General features: G+C 39.9%; 2 protein-coding genes and 1 long non-coding RNA gene across 3 annotated transcripts; 1 reads left to right on the top strand and 2 right to left on the bottom strand.

Annotated features, from left to right (window-relative positions):
- Positions 1-956: 956 nt before the first annotated feature.
- LOC131243529 (pentatricopeptide repeat-containing protein At1g53600, mitochondrial) lies at positions 957-4,478 on the top strand. The gene is made up of 2 exons (XM_058242950.1): positions 957-3,735; positions 4,155-4,478. The coding sequence occupies exon 1, from the start codon at positions 1,318-1,320 to the stop codon at positions 3,478-3,480; it is 2,163 nt and encodes a 720-aa protein (XP_058098933.1). The 5' UTR covers positions 957-1,317; the 3' UTR covers positions 3,481-3,735; positions 4,155-4,478.
- Positions 4,479-5,842: 1,364 nt separating this feature from the next.
- LOC131243538 (CSC1-like protein ERD4) lies at positions 5,843-16,439 on the bottom strand. The gene is made up of 6 exons (XM_058242963.1): positions 15,706-16,439; positions 13,677-13,825; positions 11,991-12,266; positions 10,824-11,668; positions 9,154-9,409; positions 5,843-6,410 (listed from the first exon to the last, which is right to left on the bottom strand). Exons 1-6 carry the CDS (start codon positions 15,971-15,973, stop codon positions 6,078-6,080), a joined length of 2,127 nt encoding a protein of 708 aa, XP_058098946.1. The 5' UTR covers positions 15,974-16,439; the 3' UTR covers positions 5,843-6,077.
- On the bottom strand, positions 8,205-9,147 carry LOC131243542 (uncharacterized). The gene is made up of 2 exons (XR_009170119.1): positions 8,486-9,147; positions 8,205-8,446 (listed from the first exon to the last, which is right to left on the bottom strand). It is a non-coding gene; the product is annotated as an uncharacterized LOC131243542 (long non-coding RNA).
- Positions 16,440-16,883: the final 444 nt, after the last annotated feature.

The following is a 16,883-nucleotide window of genomic DNA, read 5'->3' on the forward strand; positions in this document are numbered from 1 at the left end:
AAGGACCCCATCGCAATGTGTGAGTGTCATCTAACCTGCCAATTAGATCTGTCCCAAATGTGGCCTAGTTCCCAAAACCCATCACAATCCATAAATTTGATGGGCCACACAAAAGGGAACAATGGAGTGGATGCCCACCCTAGAAACTTCCCAGATGGAATGTGGGTCCACTGTGTTGGGAATATGTCAATCAACCCAGTAATCAGGAGCAATCCACCACGATTAAGGGAAACACCAAAACTCAAAACATTCTAAATTTAAGTGGGCCACAAAAAAGGGAATATATAGGCTGCAGGCATAAGTGTACATTGCTCCATCTAGAGTTTCCCACCTGAGTTTTTAATAGGTATGATCGTTTGGATTTACAGTGCCCATGATGAGTAGTATCACCCAACGAACGGTTTGGATTCTGTATAAATACCACAGGTGGGCCCACACAGCTTGAACGAATCGCAATTAGCACGCATTTGAATGCTTGTGATCATTCCCCGAACCAGGGATGGGTGTGATGAGGTCATCACAGTCTTCTCAAGGGGATAACTACTCCGAATCCACGAAGTTTATCTCTGGACTACTCACGAAAATATCTCGAATCAATGAAAAAAAATAAAAAATAAAAATAAATTTTAGAAAATTCAAAATTTCATTAGCAAATAATAAAAATGAATTTACAACCATTTAAATAATGATACTAAACATTGAAAGAAGTTTCAGAATCAAACTCCAACTCAAAACTCCCTGAAATTTGTAACTTAGTAAGTTTACTATTTACTATAAGTGTACTATTTGGCTTAACCATGTCATTTTCTTAATTTTTTAAAGTGTTATTTTGTGTTGGACACAACTCTTAAAAAGTGTAACTTACTATAAACAGTAAAAATGAATATAAAATGGATTTTCGATGGTTATGATGGAATCTGGCAGATTTGTGCGAAACCAAGCATAGCCAAGTTGGTTGGCTAGAGTAACTTTTCCTGCCCAAAATCATATGTTATAGGTCGAGTAACTCGGCTGCTGTAACGTTCTGACAGTCCGGATCATCTCGGCCTCGATCGGGCCTTCTCTTATCACACTAAAGTGTTCGCGATCCGCTGGACATCATTCCGAAAAACAGTTCAAATTAATGACCAGAAATGATTGAAACATTCAGCGCGATTGGGATCACTAACACGTCCCCACACGTACGAATCCCACGCTTCTGTAAACAGTACGTTTGCTAGTAGATCCGTTAGCCACCTTTGTTTTCAAAATTTTGAATCTCTCCACAAAAACCATGGTTTTCTTCCTCTGGTTCTTGGAAAGCCCGTGAATCTAATAATGCTAGAAAAACCCATTTCTAACCTTCTCTGCAAACGACTTCCTCGCTTGAACTTCTCTGATTCAATCTGCAATTATTCTTTTCCTGCTACCCAAATCCTCTCAAAACCAAAACCCAGAAAACCCACCTCTCCAAACAGCAGAAGTCGCAAATGTCTCATTTTCTGCAACTCCCAGATCACCAAAAATGGAAGGAACGGGAATCTAGAAGAGGCCGAATCTGTATTCAATCGTATGCCTATCAGAGACGTTGTCTCCTGGACAGCATTGCTCACGGCATATGCAGACAATGGCAAGACTGAAACAGCCCGGATGTTGTTCGACAGAATGCCTGAAAGAAACATTGCTTCGTGGAATGCAATGATCACGGCCTATGTACATAGCCTCCAGATTGCAGAAGCTTTCGAGCTGTTTTCACAGATGCCAGACCGGAACCCGGTTTCTTACACTGCAATGATCACGGGTTTTGTCCGTGTGGGGTTGTTAAGTGAGGCCAAGAAACTGTACTCTGAGATGCCTCTGATTGGGCGGGACCCGGTTGCTTCGAATGCTCTGATTTCGGGATATTTGAAGATTGGAAATTTGGAAGAGGCAGTTTGGGTTTTTGAGCGGATGTTGGAGAGAGATGTGGTATCCTGGAGCTCGATGGTAGATGGGTATTGCAAGAAAGGAAGAATTGCGGATGCTAGAGCAGTTTTTGAGGTGATGCCAGAGCGGAATGTGGTTTCTTGGACAGCGATGATTGATGGGCATTTAAAGAATGGAGCGTGGGAAGATGGATTTGGAACATTTTTAAGGATGAGAAGGGAAGGCATGGGAGTCAATTCCATGACACTGACAGTAATTTTTGATGCTTGTGCCGATTTTGGTAGATTTATAGAAGGCGTTCAGGTTCATGGATTGGTTCTATCAATGGGTTTTGAATGGGATGTCTTTCTAGGCAATTCCATGATCACCATGTATTCTAGTGCCGGTTGGATGGATGCTGCTAAAACTATATTCAATATCATGAACAAGAAAGATATAGTTTCTTGGAATTCCCTTATTGCTGGCTATGTCCAAAATGATAAAATTGAAGAGGCTTATGCACTCTTTGAGAAGATGCCGAATACAGACGTTGTTTCTTGGACTGCTATCGTTGTTGGATTCTTAAATAGAGGGAGGATTGAAGAATCCATCCGTATTTTCAAAGACATTCCGGCAAAAGATGATGTAGCCTGGACAGCAATCATCTCAGGGTTCGTGGGTAATGAGGACTATGAATGTGCGTTTCATTGGTTTGTTCAGATGGTTCAAGAAGGAATTAAGCCCAATTCTCTTACTTTCAGCAGTATGCTGAGTGCATCGGCAGGTTTGGCAGCTTTGAATCAAGGAATGCAGATTCATGCCTGTGTTTTAAAGACAGATTTGGGGTCCAACATTTCCGTTCAAAATTCCCTTGTTTCTATGTATGCAAAATGTGGTAATGTTGACGACGCATATACAATTTTTACTGGTATTGGTAAGCCGAACCTTGTTTCCATGAACTCAATGATTACAGGGTTTGCCCAGCATGGGTTTGGGCAAGAAGCATTACGATTATTTAGAGAAATGAAGATCAATGGCTACCAACCCAATGAGATTACATTCCTAGGCATTCTTTCAGCTTGTGTTCATGCAGGTTTAGTCGAGGAAGGATGGGAACACTTCAAATCTATGAGCTCTTCTTATTGCATCGAACCAGGGCCTGACCACTACACGTGCATGGTTGATCTCCTTGGGCGGGCCGGATTGCTTAAGGAAGCAATGGATCTGATTGATTCGATGCCATTTCAGCCTCAGTCGGCTGTATGGGGAGCTCTACTCGGAGCTAGTAGGATCCACGAGGACCTTGGGCTTGCAAAGCTCGCGGCCCGACGCCTTTTTGAATTGGAGCCTGATGGTGCAACAGCTTATGCAGTACTATCAAACATGTATTCAAAAGCTGGGTTAAAGAAGGATGAGGAAGAGCTGAGGATGATCAAGAAATCAAGAAGGGTGAAGAAGAACCCCGGTTGCAGTTGGATTACAGTGAATAACAAAGTTCACTTGTTCCTCGCAGGGGATCAGTCCAACACAAAATTCAAAGAGATTCAGGTCATGCTAAGAAAGATTGCAGTGGAAATGGTAGATGGTGAGCAGTGAAACTGAAGAATGACAAATAGTCTTGAGTGGGCCAATGTGGCATGTGTGTGTCAGACCCAAGCTGTTCATCAGATGATCCCCAGTGTGGTTCTCATTCCCTACTCTAGCCTGTGGAGGCTGATTCAACCCATATCATAAGTGAATTCCATACCTGATCGATTTAAAATTCTCCCACCAGCCAGTGTGGGTCACTACCTGGGAGAATGAGACTTAAAAATTAAAGGCAATTCTACATGCCATGAGCCAAACAATCAGGTCAGTCCTATCATTTTCTGCGCTGCATGTGTATGAGAAATGGAAAGTTAAATAGTGGACGTGTAGAAATAGTTGACCTGCTCCATGAAGACTTCCAAACTCAGAAACTTTGAATTTACTCAAAAGTCCATAAGAGTCCAGTCTAACTCAATAGTGTTTTCTGGGGGTCTTGAACACCAAGAGTCAGTAATGTGTAGCGTTCAAAATTTATAACCATTGTAGAGTCTCCGTGATTTGATGAATTTTGTCGGGTTATTTTGAATTTTTTAAAGTTTTGTTGAATCAAGTCTGCCTTGATCAAGTTGTGGCTGATTCATGTTTTTGTCCAGTCTTGATGAAATCAGATCGAATCAAATCAACTAGGCCAACTCGAGTCTGAGCTGTTTCGCATATTTAAGCATAGTTCCCATTGATGACAGGTCCGACTTGATGATGATGTGCCGTTTACATAATGAGCCCACTTGGTGAATGTACAGAACTTGGACACATGTCAGAAGAGTACTTGTGTGAGAAGCCAAAGCAGGGCCTAAAGGTAATCATTGCAGAACTGTTGGTTCATGCCAAAATCGGATGAGACGATGAGCAGTGGATTAAAGATGAACACAGAAACAGAACAAGTCAATACATCCAACAGTACTGCATTTTGAAATCTGTAATTGGCGAACGCTGGAAAAGATTGAAAAATGTATATTAATTTTTAAATTTCTATTCAGAAATACAAAATTTGAGGCAAGTTCAAAGAATTTGACTGTACTTGGAATCATGAAGAAAGGATGAATATATCAACCAATGGAGTGAAAATGTTCCCCTCACCTGGAGGAAAAAAGAAAAAATACAGGGGGTATGTCATTGACATTTACGTCTTTGATGCATTCTGTGCATCACTTGGTGCACTGTATAAGGGACTCAACACACTTGCCAATGTACACATATATACAAGATTCGAACCGCACCACAGAAGGTCCTGCATGTGTCGATTGGTGGTCCAACAACAGTCACTGAGTAGGTAGAATTTTTGAGTCCTTTCCCAGAAAGGACAGGTATACTCGCCTCTAGGTTTTTGAGCCGATGTGGCATGCGTGCAAGATCCTGCATTGTCCATCAGGTGGGCCCACTGAGTGTGCCGTGAACCAAAGATCAGGGTTGGTCTCTGCCATCCCCATTTGAGGCACACGTGGCCCAGCCAATGACAAGGCAGACTGATTTTGCACCACAGCACGTTTACAGTGGAACCCATTTGATGAACAGAAGGGGTCTTGCAACATACACACCAATTGTGTTTGTGAGGAAAATTTATGTGACTTAATCTGCAATCTGCAATTGATGGGGGTTACACCAAAGGGGGAAGAATGGATGGGGTTGATTGGATTCAAGAGCAATGGATGGGGTTACACCAGAGGGGGAAGAATGTCAGCGTTATCCAGCAATTTTTATGATGAACAGAAGCTGGGTGTGATTGGATTCAACAGCAATGGATTCAAGAGAATTTTAAATTTCATAGGAAATCAAAATGTGTTTCTCCACCAAGGAAATGAGACATACAGTGAAAATGAATTTTAGCCCAGTGCACTTCCCACTCCCAAGGGACCTGAGGCTCACACATGCCAAAATGGAACATTTGTGCAACCCAAGCTGCTCATCAGTCCAGTCCCAACATGGCAAGGATTCACTCCCAAGGGACCCGAGGCTCACACATGCCAAAATGGAACATTTGTGCGACCCAAGCTGCTCATCAGTCAAGTCCCAACATGGCAAGGATTGGATCTCGCACACCTGCGACCTGTAGCCATGAATCCATGGCAAGGATTGGATCTCGCACACTTGCAATCTGTAGCCATGAATCAATGGCAAATGTGTTGCACTGTAGGAAAGAAATGTACCGATGAAAAAACTAACATTTAAACATTGTAGAAGTTCATGTTCAACACACATCTGCAGTGAACCAGATAAGTGGAATGGCCTCATTCTTGGCCCAGAGTCTACCTGATGGGGCCTAGCTAATGAAAAGGCTTAAATCTCATACAAGTGTGCGAGTTTGAGATGTGAGAACCATGAATGCACATCACATTTCTCTGGACTCCATTAGATGAAGTTACTACAGATCCTCTTCACATAACAAATCATCACATTGACAGATAGAGTGTTTCATACAAAGACCCAGCAAATTCTTAAATCAATGATAAAATAGTATTTGAAACCATATTATCAACAAACAAACTGAACATCAGAACAATTCTTACGTCTTCATCTACAAAGATCAGAGAAAACACTGAAAGTCGAAATACATACATTTACATAAAAAGGATCATGTTCTTGAAGTGCTATCAAGCACTGTTGAGCTCCTAATAATCATCATCAAACTTCTCCGTGCTAAAGCACGGTGGAACATATGCCTTGAAAACATATTCCAGGTTTGGGATTTCCTTCGAACTCTGGCTGACAACTTCGAGAGGGGTGCGTTGGAAGGCAAGGTAGAAGCGTTTGTTGCAAATGTGAGTGAAGAAGGCAGAGAGTATGAGAAGGGGGAACAGGAAAGGGGCGTAGTAGAATTCCTTTATAATAAAGTAGCCAATCATGACAATTTGGTAGAGTACCAAAGATGAGATGATCCGTACATGAATGTGAGGCCACATTTGCCCGTTGCTCTCATATTTGGGAACATAAACTTTCAGTGCCTGTGTAAAGAGGAGGAAAAATTTTGAATTGGTATTAAGTATCCAAAGTCCAAATGATAAAAATATCATTATAATCAGTGAGTAACCTTCCATACAAGCTACATGTAAGACGTGTGTTCTCGTCTTGAGTGCCTGATTTCATATTTTTGAGAGATAATTATCACAATCTACATTTTATGTTAACATTTGACGTTCTTTTTTTTTGTTTTTTTTTTTTCCTGCTTATCAGTTTCTCCAATGGGTGAAAAGGGTAGACTATACCATGAAATTCCCCTGGAGGGAATATTTGAACAAGACATTCATCAGGTGGGCCAGACAATTCCCTTGAGTCAAACATCAGCTGTAAATTGATTTCATTGGCATAGCCCTCCTGACGAACGGTTTTCATCCCAGGTGACCTTCATGAAGTAGCCCACCTTTTAAATGACTCGAGATGTCATACAAAAGGGACACCTCAGTGGAAATAAAAACATCGCATGTGGACATAAAATGTTTTATGTGATCATTTCCTTTATGTGATTCATTATAAAAGAAAAGTGTTATCTTTGAAGTTTGGTAAGCCCCCACACGCCTCTACAGGTGGCCACATGCCTGCCTAATAATCAAGGAACAGGCCAACCTAATAATCAAGCGGGCCACATGTGCAAGAAAACAGGCCCACCTAATAATCAAGCAGGACACATGTGGACAGTTGTCCTTTCTATAAACAGTCCATTGTTTCCAATGTCAATTTGACTGGCGGATTTCCATGCCAAGCCATTGGTGGGGCTTCTGAATTGCAAATATAACCAACTTGTCACTGACTTTTTGATGAGGACATCCAACCGTTTAAAGTTTCTCATTGACGGAAGTGGGCCCCACAAGCATCACTATGGATATGATGAGAATGAAGATCAAGAGAAGCTTGTTGCAGAATTAATTTTTTAGTTTGTTGGTCTTATGTTAATTTCTTATTGTAGAAATTTCTATTTTTAGATATTTCTATTTTCAGAAATTGCTATTTTTAGATATTTCTGCTTTTAGAAATTTCTATTTTAGTTAATTTCTTGATTTTTAGAAAATTATAATCTTAAAAAATTTCTATTTCTTTTAGCTTCCTATTTAGGTTGTTTCTAAACTAAGACTTTGTTAGTTTTCTGTTTATGTTGTTTCTAATCTAAGTAACCAGGGGTATTTTGGTATTTTCCTTTTATTTACAAGTTCTATTTATATGGAGTTTAAGCCCTAAGCATTGTAGTTGATTTTTTTGGAGAAAGAATAACGCTAGGGAGCTTTTCCCACAGCCGGGTGTGAGACCTTCCTCTTCCTCCTTCTACTCATACTTTCTTTCTCTAGTTAATCATCATAATCTTCTTCTTCTTACATCATCTTTCTTCCATCTAGTTTTTTTGGAGAAAGAATAACGCTACGGAGCTTTTCCCACAGCCAGGTGTGAGACCTTCCTCTTCCTCCTACATCATCTTTCTTCTTACATCATCTTTCTTCCATCTAGTTTTTTTGGAGAAAGAATAACGCTACGGAGCTTTTCCCACAGCCAGGTGTGAGACCTTCCTCTTCCTCCTACTCATACTTTCTTTCTCTAGTTAATCATCATAATCTTCTTCTTACATCATCTTTCTTCCATCTAGTTTATTTGCAAAAATCTGGGATTCTATTTGTGAATTTCCTACTTCTTGGATCTAGTCAAACGTCCCCAGCTGATAATCCTATTTGATATAATAGTTTGTTAAAGGATCAAATCATCACGTTGGATGGTTGAATTAACCCTTGTGAGACAAGAAAGTCCTATCTTCCGGAGGATCTACTTTTCATATTTGAATCTTTAGTACTACATGATTGTAATGGATAGTCATGATCATTGATAAATTTTCTTTCAGATATTTCTTATTTATGATAAATAACCACGTTGAAAATTGATTGTTTTTTTTGTTTTGTCTTAAATTCTAATTCCGCACATCTAGGGTAGATCATGCCATCCTACATCACTTTTCTTCTGAGAAAATTAAATTTCAGGTATTATGTGATTGGAACATCACCTGACCAAGCATTGAGTTGATAAATGATATGAACATCACCCGACCAAGTATTGAGTTGATAAATGATATGAACATCACCCAACTTTGTGGCCCACTTTATGGATGCTTGGATGTCACACACATGGGCCATATCACAAAATGTTGCCGAGTGTTTGATGTTGGATGGCGTTCATACACTTTGCACATATGCACATACACTTTATGAATGGCTTGGAAGTTGGATCTCGCACACATTGGCAATGTTCACAAAATGTTGCCGAGTGTTTCGTGTTGGATGATGCACATGCAAGAGACGCAAGACTATATGGCATACGCACATACACATGTACAAGAGCCATGTTTGCAAAATGTTGTGGCGTTTATGGGTGTTGGGTGACGGTTTTGCTCAACACGCAAAACCATCCGGTAACGCATGCACACATACATTTCATTACATGTACAGGAGATTTGAATCACAAACATTCAGTTTAGTCAAGAGAGAATTGAAAGTTTTTTACGAGGCTTCCCTATTCATAATGAGGAAAAAGCCCTTAAAATGCATTTGCATTCCTTCTCATGACCAACTTAAAAATAGTATAATTGCAATTTGGAGTGTGGTCCCTCAACATGAATATTTAGGTAGTTTCAATTCAATCTTTTCAAAGAAATATTTATTGCAATTCAAGTTAATTGTGCATCCAAAGAAACTCTAAGATTTTTGTACTCACTTGATTCCGAAGAATAAGCCATCCAAGGCCAAAGTATATCACGCCAAATGGAATGATCAGAGGAGCTATTACTGAGTAGCAAAGGGTGATTGTTATAATCAACATGTCATTGGGAATTCTGGTTGCGAAACCAAGATCCCCGGGAGCCCAAGCTTCTTTAACCTCTGCTTCGGTTTTACAAAGATACTTCCTTTTGAGATGGAAGATAATCAAAGGTATCAAACGGGACAGCTCGAGCCCATAACCAACAAAGAATCTGAAACCCAATCAAGTACGAAAATCAGCTCATAGTGTATGTCAGTAATGCAAGTAGTAGATGAATAATTAAGTTGTCTACATGATATTAAAATAAGAATATAGCCTAAAACAACAGCAACTGAAGATATAGTAGAGATTGCTCTGATCTGTAATATTATATTATTTAAAAATAAAAATAAAAAACAATAGTTTGTATTCTCCACAATGAAGGGAAGGTAAAAGCTCAAATAGCAGTGACTCATCCACTGTATTTCTGCCATAACATGTATTTCCACCTAGACTGCACAGACCTTGGGCCCCATTTGGATGTAACATATTCCAAATAGGATGACCTTAACCGTCCAATTGGTGGTCATACAATGGTCACAAACCAAATTCAACAGATGATATCAGGAACCAAGAAACAATAGTTTGTATTTTCCACAATGAAGGGGAGGTAAAAGCTCAAATACTAGCAACTCATCCACTGTATTTCTGCCATAACATGTATGTCCGTCCACCTAGACTGTGCAGACCTTGCGCCCCATTAGGATGTAGCATATTCCAAAATCGGATGACCTTAACCGTCCAATCGGTGGTCATAAAATGGTCACGAACCAAATTCAACAGATGATATCAGATGTTCGGGACCATCTGATCAATGTGACCTTTTGGCCATACTGCATCCACAAGGGGGTCCATGTTTTGAGCAGTTTGCATTAACACACATGGGTCTTAAGCATCATATTGATGGCATCAGACGGTAAGATTACCCAATCAGCATGACTTTATGGGCCACATTCTATCCAAAATGGGGCCTATGATCTGGGTGGGTGGTCTGGATCAGTGTATATGCATGGCAGATGATGGTGGAAAGCATTCATCATAGCTCACAGCCCATGTACAACCAGGAAGTAGACAATGCTGAAGGAAGCATCTCTATGAGAAAATATTGAGGCCCATGCAAAAGGTCTCTTTCAGAAAGGAATTTGTTTTGCATAAATCATGGAATCCAGATCATCAGCATGAGTTGCTTCATTGAGGCAGACATGCAGAGATGGTTGGGTTTGAAACTCTCCATCCTCTGTTACTACCCAGCATGGCTACAGTAACAGATTTGTGATGATGAAATGATTTTGGACAATCGATACACATAACTGAATGTGTACCATTGAAAACATTCGACTCACAAATCGATGCCGGGATTGCCCTTGCAGCACAATTACTGGACATAGGCCATTCAAAATAGCCCCCAAAGGATGGAACTGTTCCAATCATCCAACTATCTCTTCATGTCATCCTCATGGAGAAACATGCTGCTGATCCTGAGTCACGACATTGACAAAAGGAACACTTTGCAAAGTGATCATGCAGACCAATGCTAGCTCGTAAAAAAAAAAAAAAAAATCAAGAAAAAGAAACAGAGATCTTACTTCAGAGCAACGAATGTGAGGAAGAAAGTTGCGTTCTTTGGCAGGCTCTTCCCTAACATTTCGATAATCTCATCAGGATGTTTGAGAATTGTCTTCAATGAGGTAAACAATGTCCCACTCAGTGTAACTCCAAGAAAGACATTGAACACGATAAAATAGAAATACTTCCCGGAGCTCGCTCGCTCGACATGGCTTTGTGAAGGGATACCTTCGGTTTTAGATAGAAACATAAGGAACTTTGGCAGCAAAGCCAAGAACACAATGAGTGCAATCTGAGGCAAATAAGCTTCCAGCACCGTCCTAACCGCATCAATGTCGACTATCACTTTCAAGAATGATAGAACCTTCCTTAGATTCTTCAGAGTCGTGAATGCTGAGACGAATGTAATCGGTATCATGTAAAAGACTATGGCCAAAAAGACAATAGCATAAACAACCTTCTCCCTTATCTGCCTCGACCAAAACTTGATGGCCAGATTGGTCCATATCAATTGACAGGGTTCGGGAGCTTGTGTTATTGTCCAAGTGTCAATCATCTGCGAGTGGAGCGTCTGGGCTGCAGAGGCTGCAGCCGGCTTGCTGTTGAAGAAGACTATAGCAGAAGGTTGCTGTTTTTCTTTGATGGTGACCTTCTGTTCAGCCTCTAGTTTAGGGACCAGCTCTTTGATCTTCTCGTTGCAGAAATCGATCGTGTCGACTTTCTTGCCGATGAGACCGAGGCAGCCAGTTCGGTTCGTAGGCTTTGTTCCTTCTGGTTTGCCGGTAGTTTTCGATGCTGAAAATACGGCTTCAGCATGGGCAAGTTTCTTTCGGTATCCCTCCAACTCTTCCCAAATCTTATTTGCCTGGAATGAGTTAAAAAGCATGAAACAACAATGGTGATGGACCTCCAAAAAAAAAAACCATGGAAGTATTGTTTTAGCTCAGTTCTAAGCTCATTTGCACCATTACACATGCTAACACAAGTGTATGAGCAGCGCATCAGGTCAGTAAACAATCTGGCCCAAGAAAAGGTTGATCCGCTTATCAGGTGGGCCACATGTGCAAAAAGAATAGATGGTCTAAAGATAATTGTTGACTGTACAATGGATGGCCACACATGTTCCCACCTGATGAACATTTCAAATGTCCCAAATATCATTTCAGAAAGCCATGATAAATCGCTACCTCCTTGTTGTTTGTGACCACCATGGATCTGTAGAAAGTCTCTGGGTGGAGATTCTTGAAATATGAATCAACCTGCTCTTTTCTTGTTTGTCCTTCAGGAACAGAAGGGATGTCTCTAACTAATATGGCGAATTGCTCAGGTTTTGCTTCCGGGGATGCCAGAGCAGTAGCTCTAAGGTCAGAACAATGCTTGTAGGCTCTCCACAACACATACATTGTAACGAAAGTAACCCAATATGTCGAAAGGAAGAATGCCCACAACCTTGGACTCTTCAGCTGTAACATAGTTCACCAAGAACAGGTAAGAAAAACAAGCAAACCAACAAACAGTAGGGAGTTTGGACTCGAGAGTTTTCTAAAATGCTTTTTTCCCCAAAAAAATCTCAATTTTTACCAGAAGAAATCCATAGAAGACAGTTACGCATCAACGTAGACCCCACCAAAATTTCAGATATTTGGGAAACAGCACTTTGAAAATTTTCATATGAAATGGTACATGGATATCCATGGCTAGTACTAAGACATTAGAAAAATACTTCAAACAACAATATGGACCAACCTTCTAGACATTGGCGGAGGGTAAAAAAAAAAAAAACACAAAGGCTGAGTTGGGATACACTGCTGGATTTACTTGCAATAATTAGTCTAGTAAAGAGGAAAACGGCTAAATTGAGTGGTAACGGTACCACCATAAGCTTATGGCGGTACCAGCCAGATGTGGGGCCCACATAATGTGTCAAGGACATCCAACCCACCCATCAGATGTGTCACCTCATATTAACCCCAGGTGCCAAAAATCAGCCTGATCCAATACTGAAGTAGGCCACAAAACAGGTTTCAGTGTGAGGGGAAGCCCACCCTTTGATTTAAACCATCTGAATTTTTTAAATGGGCTAAATTTTGACCCTTCATATTAACCCCAGGTGCCAAAAATCAGCCTGATCCAATACTGAAGTAGGCCACAAAACAGGTTTCAGTGTGAGGGGAAGCCCACCCTTTGATTTAACCCATCTGAATTTTTTAAATGGGCTAAATTTTGACCCTTCATCATAATCATATGAAGGTTCTGAATTGCCTAAATTTCATATATATGATATGGTGGCCCCTCCACACAAATCAAGGGTGGATATTTCCCCCAACATTTCTGTGGTGTGGCCTAACCAATTTCACAGATCAGCCTGATTTTAGGGCCTTGGGAGTGGCATAACACTGACGCATGCATATGATGGATGGATTGGATTTTATGCATGCACCACGCGGCCCCACATTTACCCAGTACCACCGGGGCACGCCCCTTATATTCGATTGGGCTCCATATTGCAATCACTTTTCAAGATGGAGTTGAAAGGATTGTTAGCTGCAATTGAGAGCTCTTGCTCATTATGAAAACTAGGAAATTTTATTACAATTTATTCATTCCCTTGTTTTTAACCCGATTGCTGAATTGAAAGGAACGTAACTGCAATTCAGGGCTCTTACCCACTACGACACTACGAATGCTAGGAAATTTCATTACAACTTCATTTCCTCATATTTAACCTGCTTACTTGCAACTCAACACAAATACGCACCCAAAAAAGTCATTGAGGAATTCACATAACTTCATTTCCTCATATTGAACCTGCTTACTGCAACTCAACACAAATACGCACCCAAAAAACTCATTGAGCAATTCATATAACTTACCTGGACATTTCCCATCGCTAGCTTGTCGAGGTTGCTGAAAGTACCATTACTGTTAGTGTCAATGGGCACTTTCAAACCCACGTCAGTTCCGGCGACTGGAAGAAGAACCGGCAGCAGCACAATCCCGGACAAAGTTAATATTCCTATTGCTGAAACATTGAATAGGAAACATAATTCAGAATTGTGTTTGTTGTTCTCATAATCGAATGTTTCATTTCTTGACATCTCATGATCTTATTGCAGCCATTTGATTAATTGGAAATTTAATAATGCACTCCCAGTGGATGTTAGAGCTAAGATACCCAGATATGGCATCACCCTGATGCTATTACACTCATCGAATTAACGGGCAATTTAAAATCAGCGGATATTGATGTGGACACAGGCATCGCCATGATCTTATTATAGTCATTGGATTTATAGGCAGAGATTACTGTTAAAAGCGATGAATACAATATATGGACACAAGTACCGACATAAGCGTCCCTGTGATCTTATTCCTTCTCATTGGACTAATGAGCAATTTTCTGGTCTAAATGTTGTTTTTTTTTTTTTTTTTTTTTGGTCTAAATGAAGTTATGGCCCTTGATAAAGTGGAATGGCTGAACAGGATTCATATGATCATGATCATGATAATGGATTCATGGACAATTTAACATTGGAACTATGATATCCAGCTATGGTGTGGCCCACCTGAAGAGTGGATAGGGATGCTGTTTGCACAATGTGATCCTTATGATGGGGAAATCTATTGGAAGGGTTGGATGTTTAATGGAGGTGATAGGTGGGAAGTTATTCGATGGGTGGACCATAAAATTATGTTCCAACCAGTTGGACTTGAGACCTCTTAGAAAAATATCCATTAGCACCTAAAAATGACATGAGAATGTTGATTAGCGATGGAAAATAGATACAAAATGCAAGGAAACAAGATCATTTTTAAAATGAGAAGTTCCTATGATTTTTCACCCGGCGCCTGCGCATGTGCGCTCCCGGACACACAAAAACACTAAACAGCCACTGTAATAAACTGTCATGGAATTTTTCTAATTAAAAAAAAAAATCTCGAAATATTGAATTGATTAGAAGAGACATAACTGAGTGGCTACTGGAATTACGGTGGAAAAAAATAGATATGAAGATAAAATTGCAGTGACAATAGTTATCAGAAAGGCAAAAAGTATATATTTAGTACATCCTTCTGGTTCTAGGGTTAGAAAAAAAAAATAAAAAAATAAAAACACCCTAATTCCAAAGCCAAAAATAAATAAATAAAAACTAACATATAGATATTACGAAGTTCATAGATCTCCACAAATTAAAATAAAAATACCCCATCGCTTAAAAAGAAAAACACATGTCTGTAAAAGCACTTAAATCCCACTTCAGGAAAAAAAAAAAAAAAAAAAATCTATTAAAAATCCGAATAAAATACCCGCAATTCCAAAATCACAAAAGTTAATAACAGTAATAATAAAATAAGAGCCTGATAATAATAATAATCCAAAAATCTCCTAGAAACGAAAAAAACAAAAAAAGTTAACCTAAAATTTAGAGGAAAAAATGCCATATAACTCGTGATTGTAGAAAAACTCAACCAAAATTCCATACCAAAAGAACAAGGAAAAAGAAAGAACGAAAGAAAGAAAACCCAATTCCAGAGCCAAAATAAAAACGAAAAATCTAACATATAGATATTACGAAATTCATATATCTCCACAAAATAAAAATACCTCATCACTTAGAAAGGAAAACACATGTTCGTAAAAGCACTTAAACCCCACACTTCAGGGGGTGAAGGAAATCTATTAAAAACCCAAAAATCCAAAAATCTCCTAGAAACGGAAAGAAAGAAAACCCATATTTATAGGGAAGAAAAAAAAAACGCCAAAAACAAAAAAAAAAAATAATAATAATAAACTAAAAACTCTTATAAATCAACAAATCTCAAAAGAAGAAAAGAAAAAGGGACCCAAAATTACACAATTAACACATAAATAAATAAAGGAAAAGGCAGAAGGACAAGTACCTGAGCCCAAGAACACGAAATAGACGGCAGCATCGACTCCGGCCATCGTAATCACGTCTTGCTCCGTCGATCTTAAAGCCTCTCCAATCCAAGCGAACGGGTTCCTTGTACTCCTACCATTCCACGGCTCCATTCCCTTCAAGATCCTGTTTGGGTAGTAGATGACACTGTTGGAAGGCTTCCTTGAAAGCCATGTGAATAGAAAGACCAGCACAAAGAAGATGACACAGGAAGTCGCAAGGGATGTGAGAAAGGAGCTGAAATCCATCTCTCTCTCTCTCGCTCTCTGCCCCTCTTCCTCTACACTGAAAAGGTTGCTGGGAATTCTCTCTCTGGTATCTACTCTACCACTGCTGCTTCTCTCCTACTCAAAGGTCCCTTTGATAAGGCACGCGAGAATGGAAAGTAGCCGTTGGATTTTAAACGGAAACATTTAAAGCAACCGTTGAAAAGGACGGAATTTAAAGAAAACTCGAATACTCAGGCAGAGTGCGATAGCTGATACGCTGGCACTGAGAAATTCAAAACTTGAATCCAAAATGAACGACCAAAACGTAGACTCTTACTGTCACATAACTACTCTATTTATAAGCATTCATTGGACGGTGGAAATGAAAAATATCACATGCTCCTATTTCATCAAACAAGTGTCCACGATTCCGAGATTAAGATTCTTCAACTGAATGGATTTTGTAATTATGACTGTTATAGCGGTGTCCGCAATTTGGACCGTTTGATTTGAGTTAACATACTCCACGTATACAATGTCCGAGTGCCCGAGTATCAAGCATCATGTACTGCAGGAGTATCGACCAACGCCGCTCTTATCAATGGACGATAGATATTATCGCGGGAACAAAATATCTGTGACCCAGACAATCAACAGAGCTTGTGATTTGAGTTGGATAAGGCGACCGCAATGACTAAAATGCCCTTGGGAGAGGATAAACTTCTGACCTAAATGACCTCATTGACCTTCTTCTTGCAACTTAATGACGAGGATGCCACTGAACTCTTTTCACTTGCGAAGCTAGACTACTGTGATAGTTAACCACCGTTTTGAAAATGCTCATGACTCATCCTCCTCACATGTGGCACTCATGTACTATTATCCAGACCATCCAAATTGTGGGGCACATTTTAGATGGCATGTGTGTCTAAAATTACAAAGATCAACA

The sequence above is a fragment of the Magnolia sinica genome, chromosome 1 (genome assembly GCF_029962835.1).
Source record: "Magnolia sinica isolate HGM2019 chromosome 1, MsV1, whole genome shotgun sequence".
Taxonomy (NCBI): domain Eukaryota; kingdom Viridiplantae; phylum Streptophyta; class Magnoliopsida; order Magnoliales; family Magnoliaceae; genus Magnolia; species Magnolia sinica.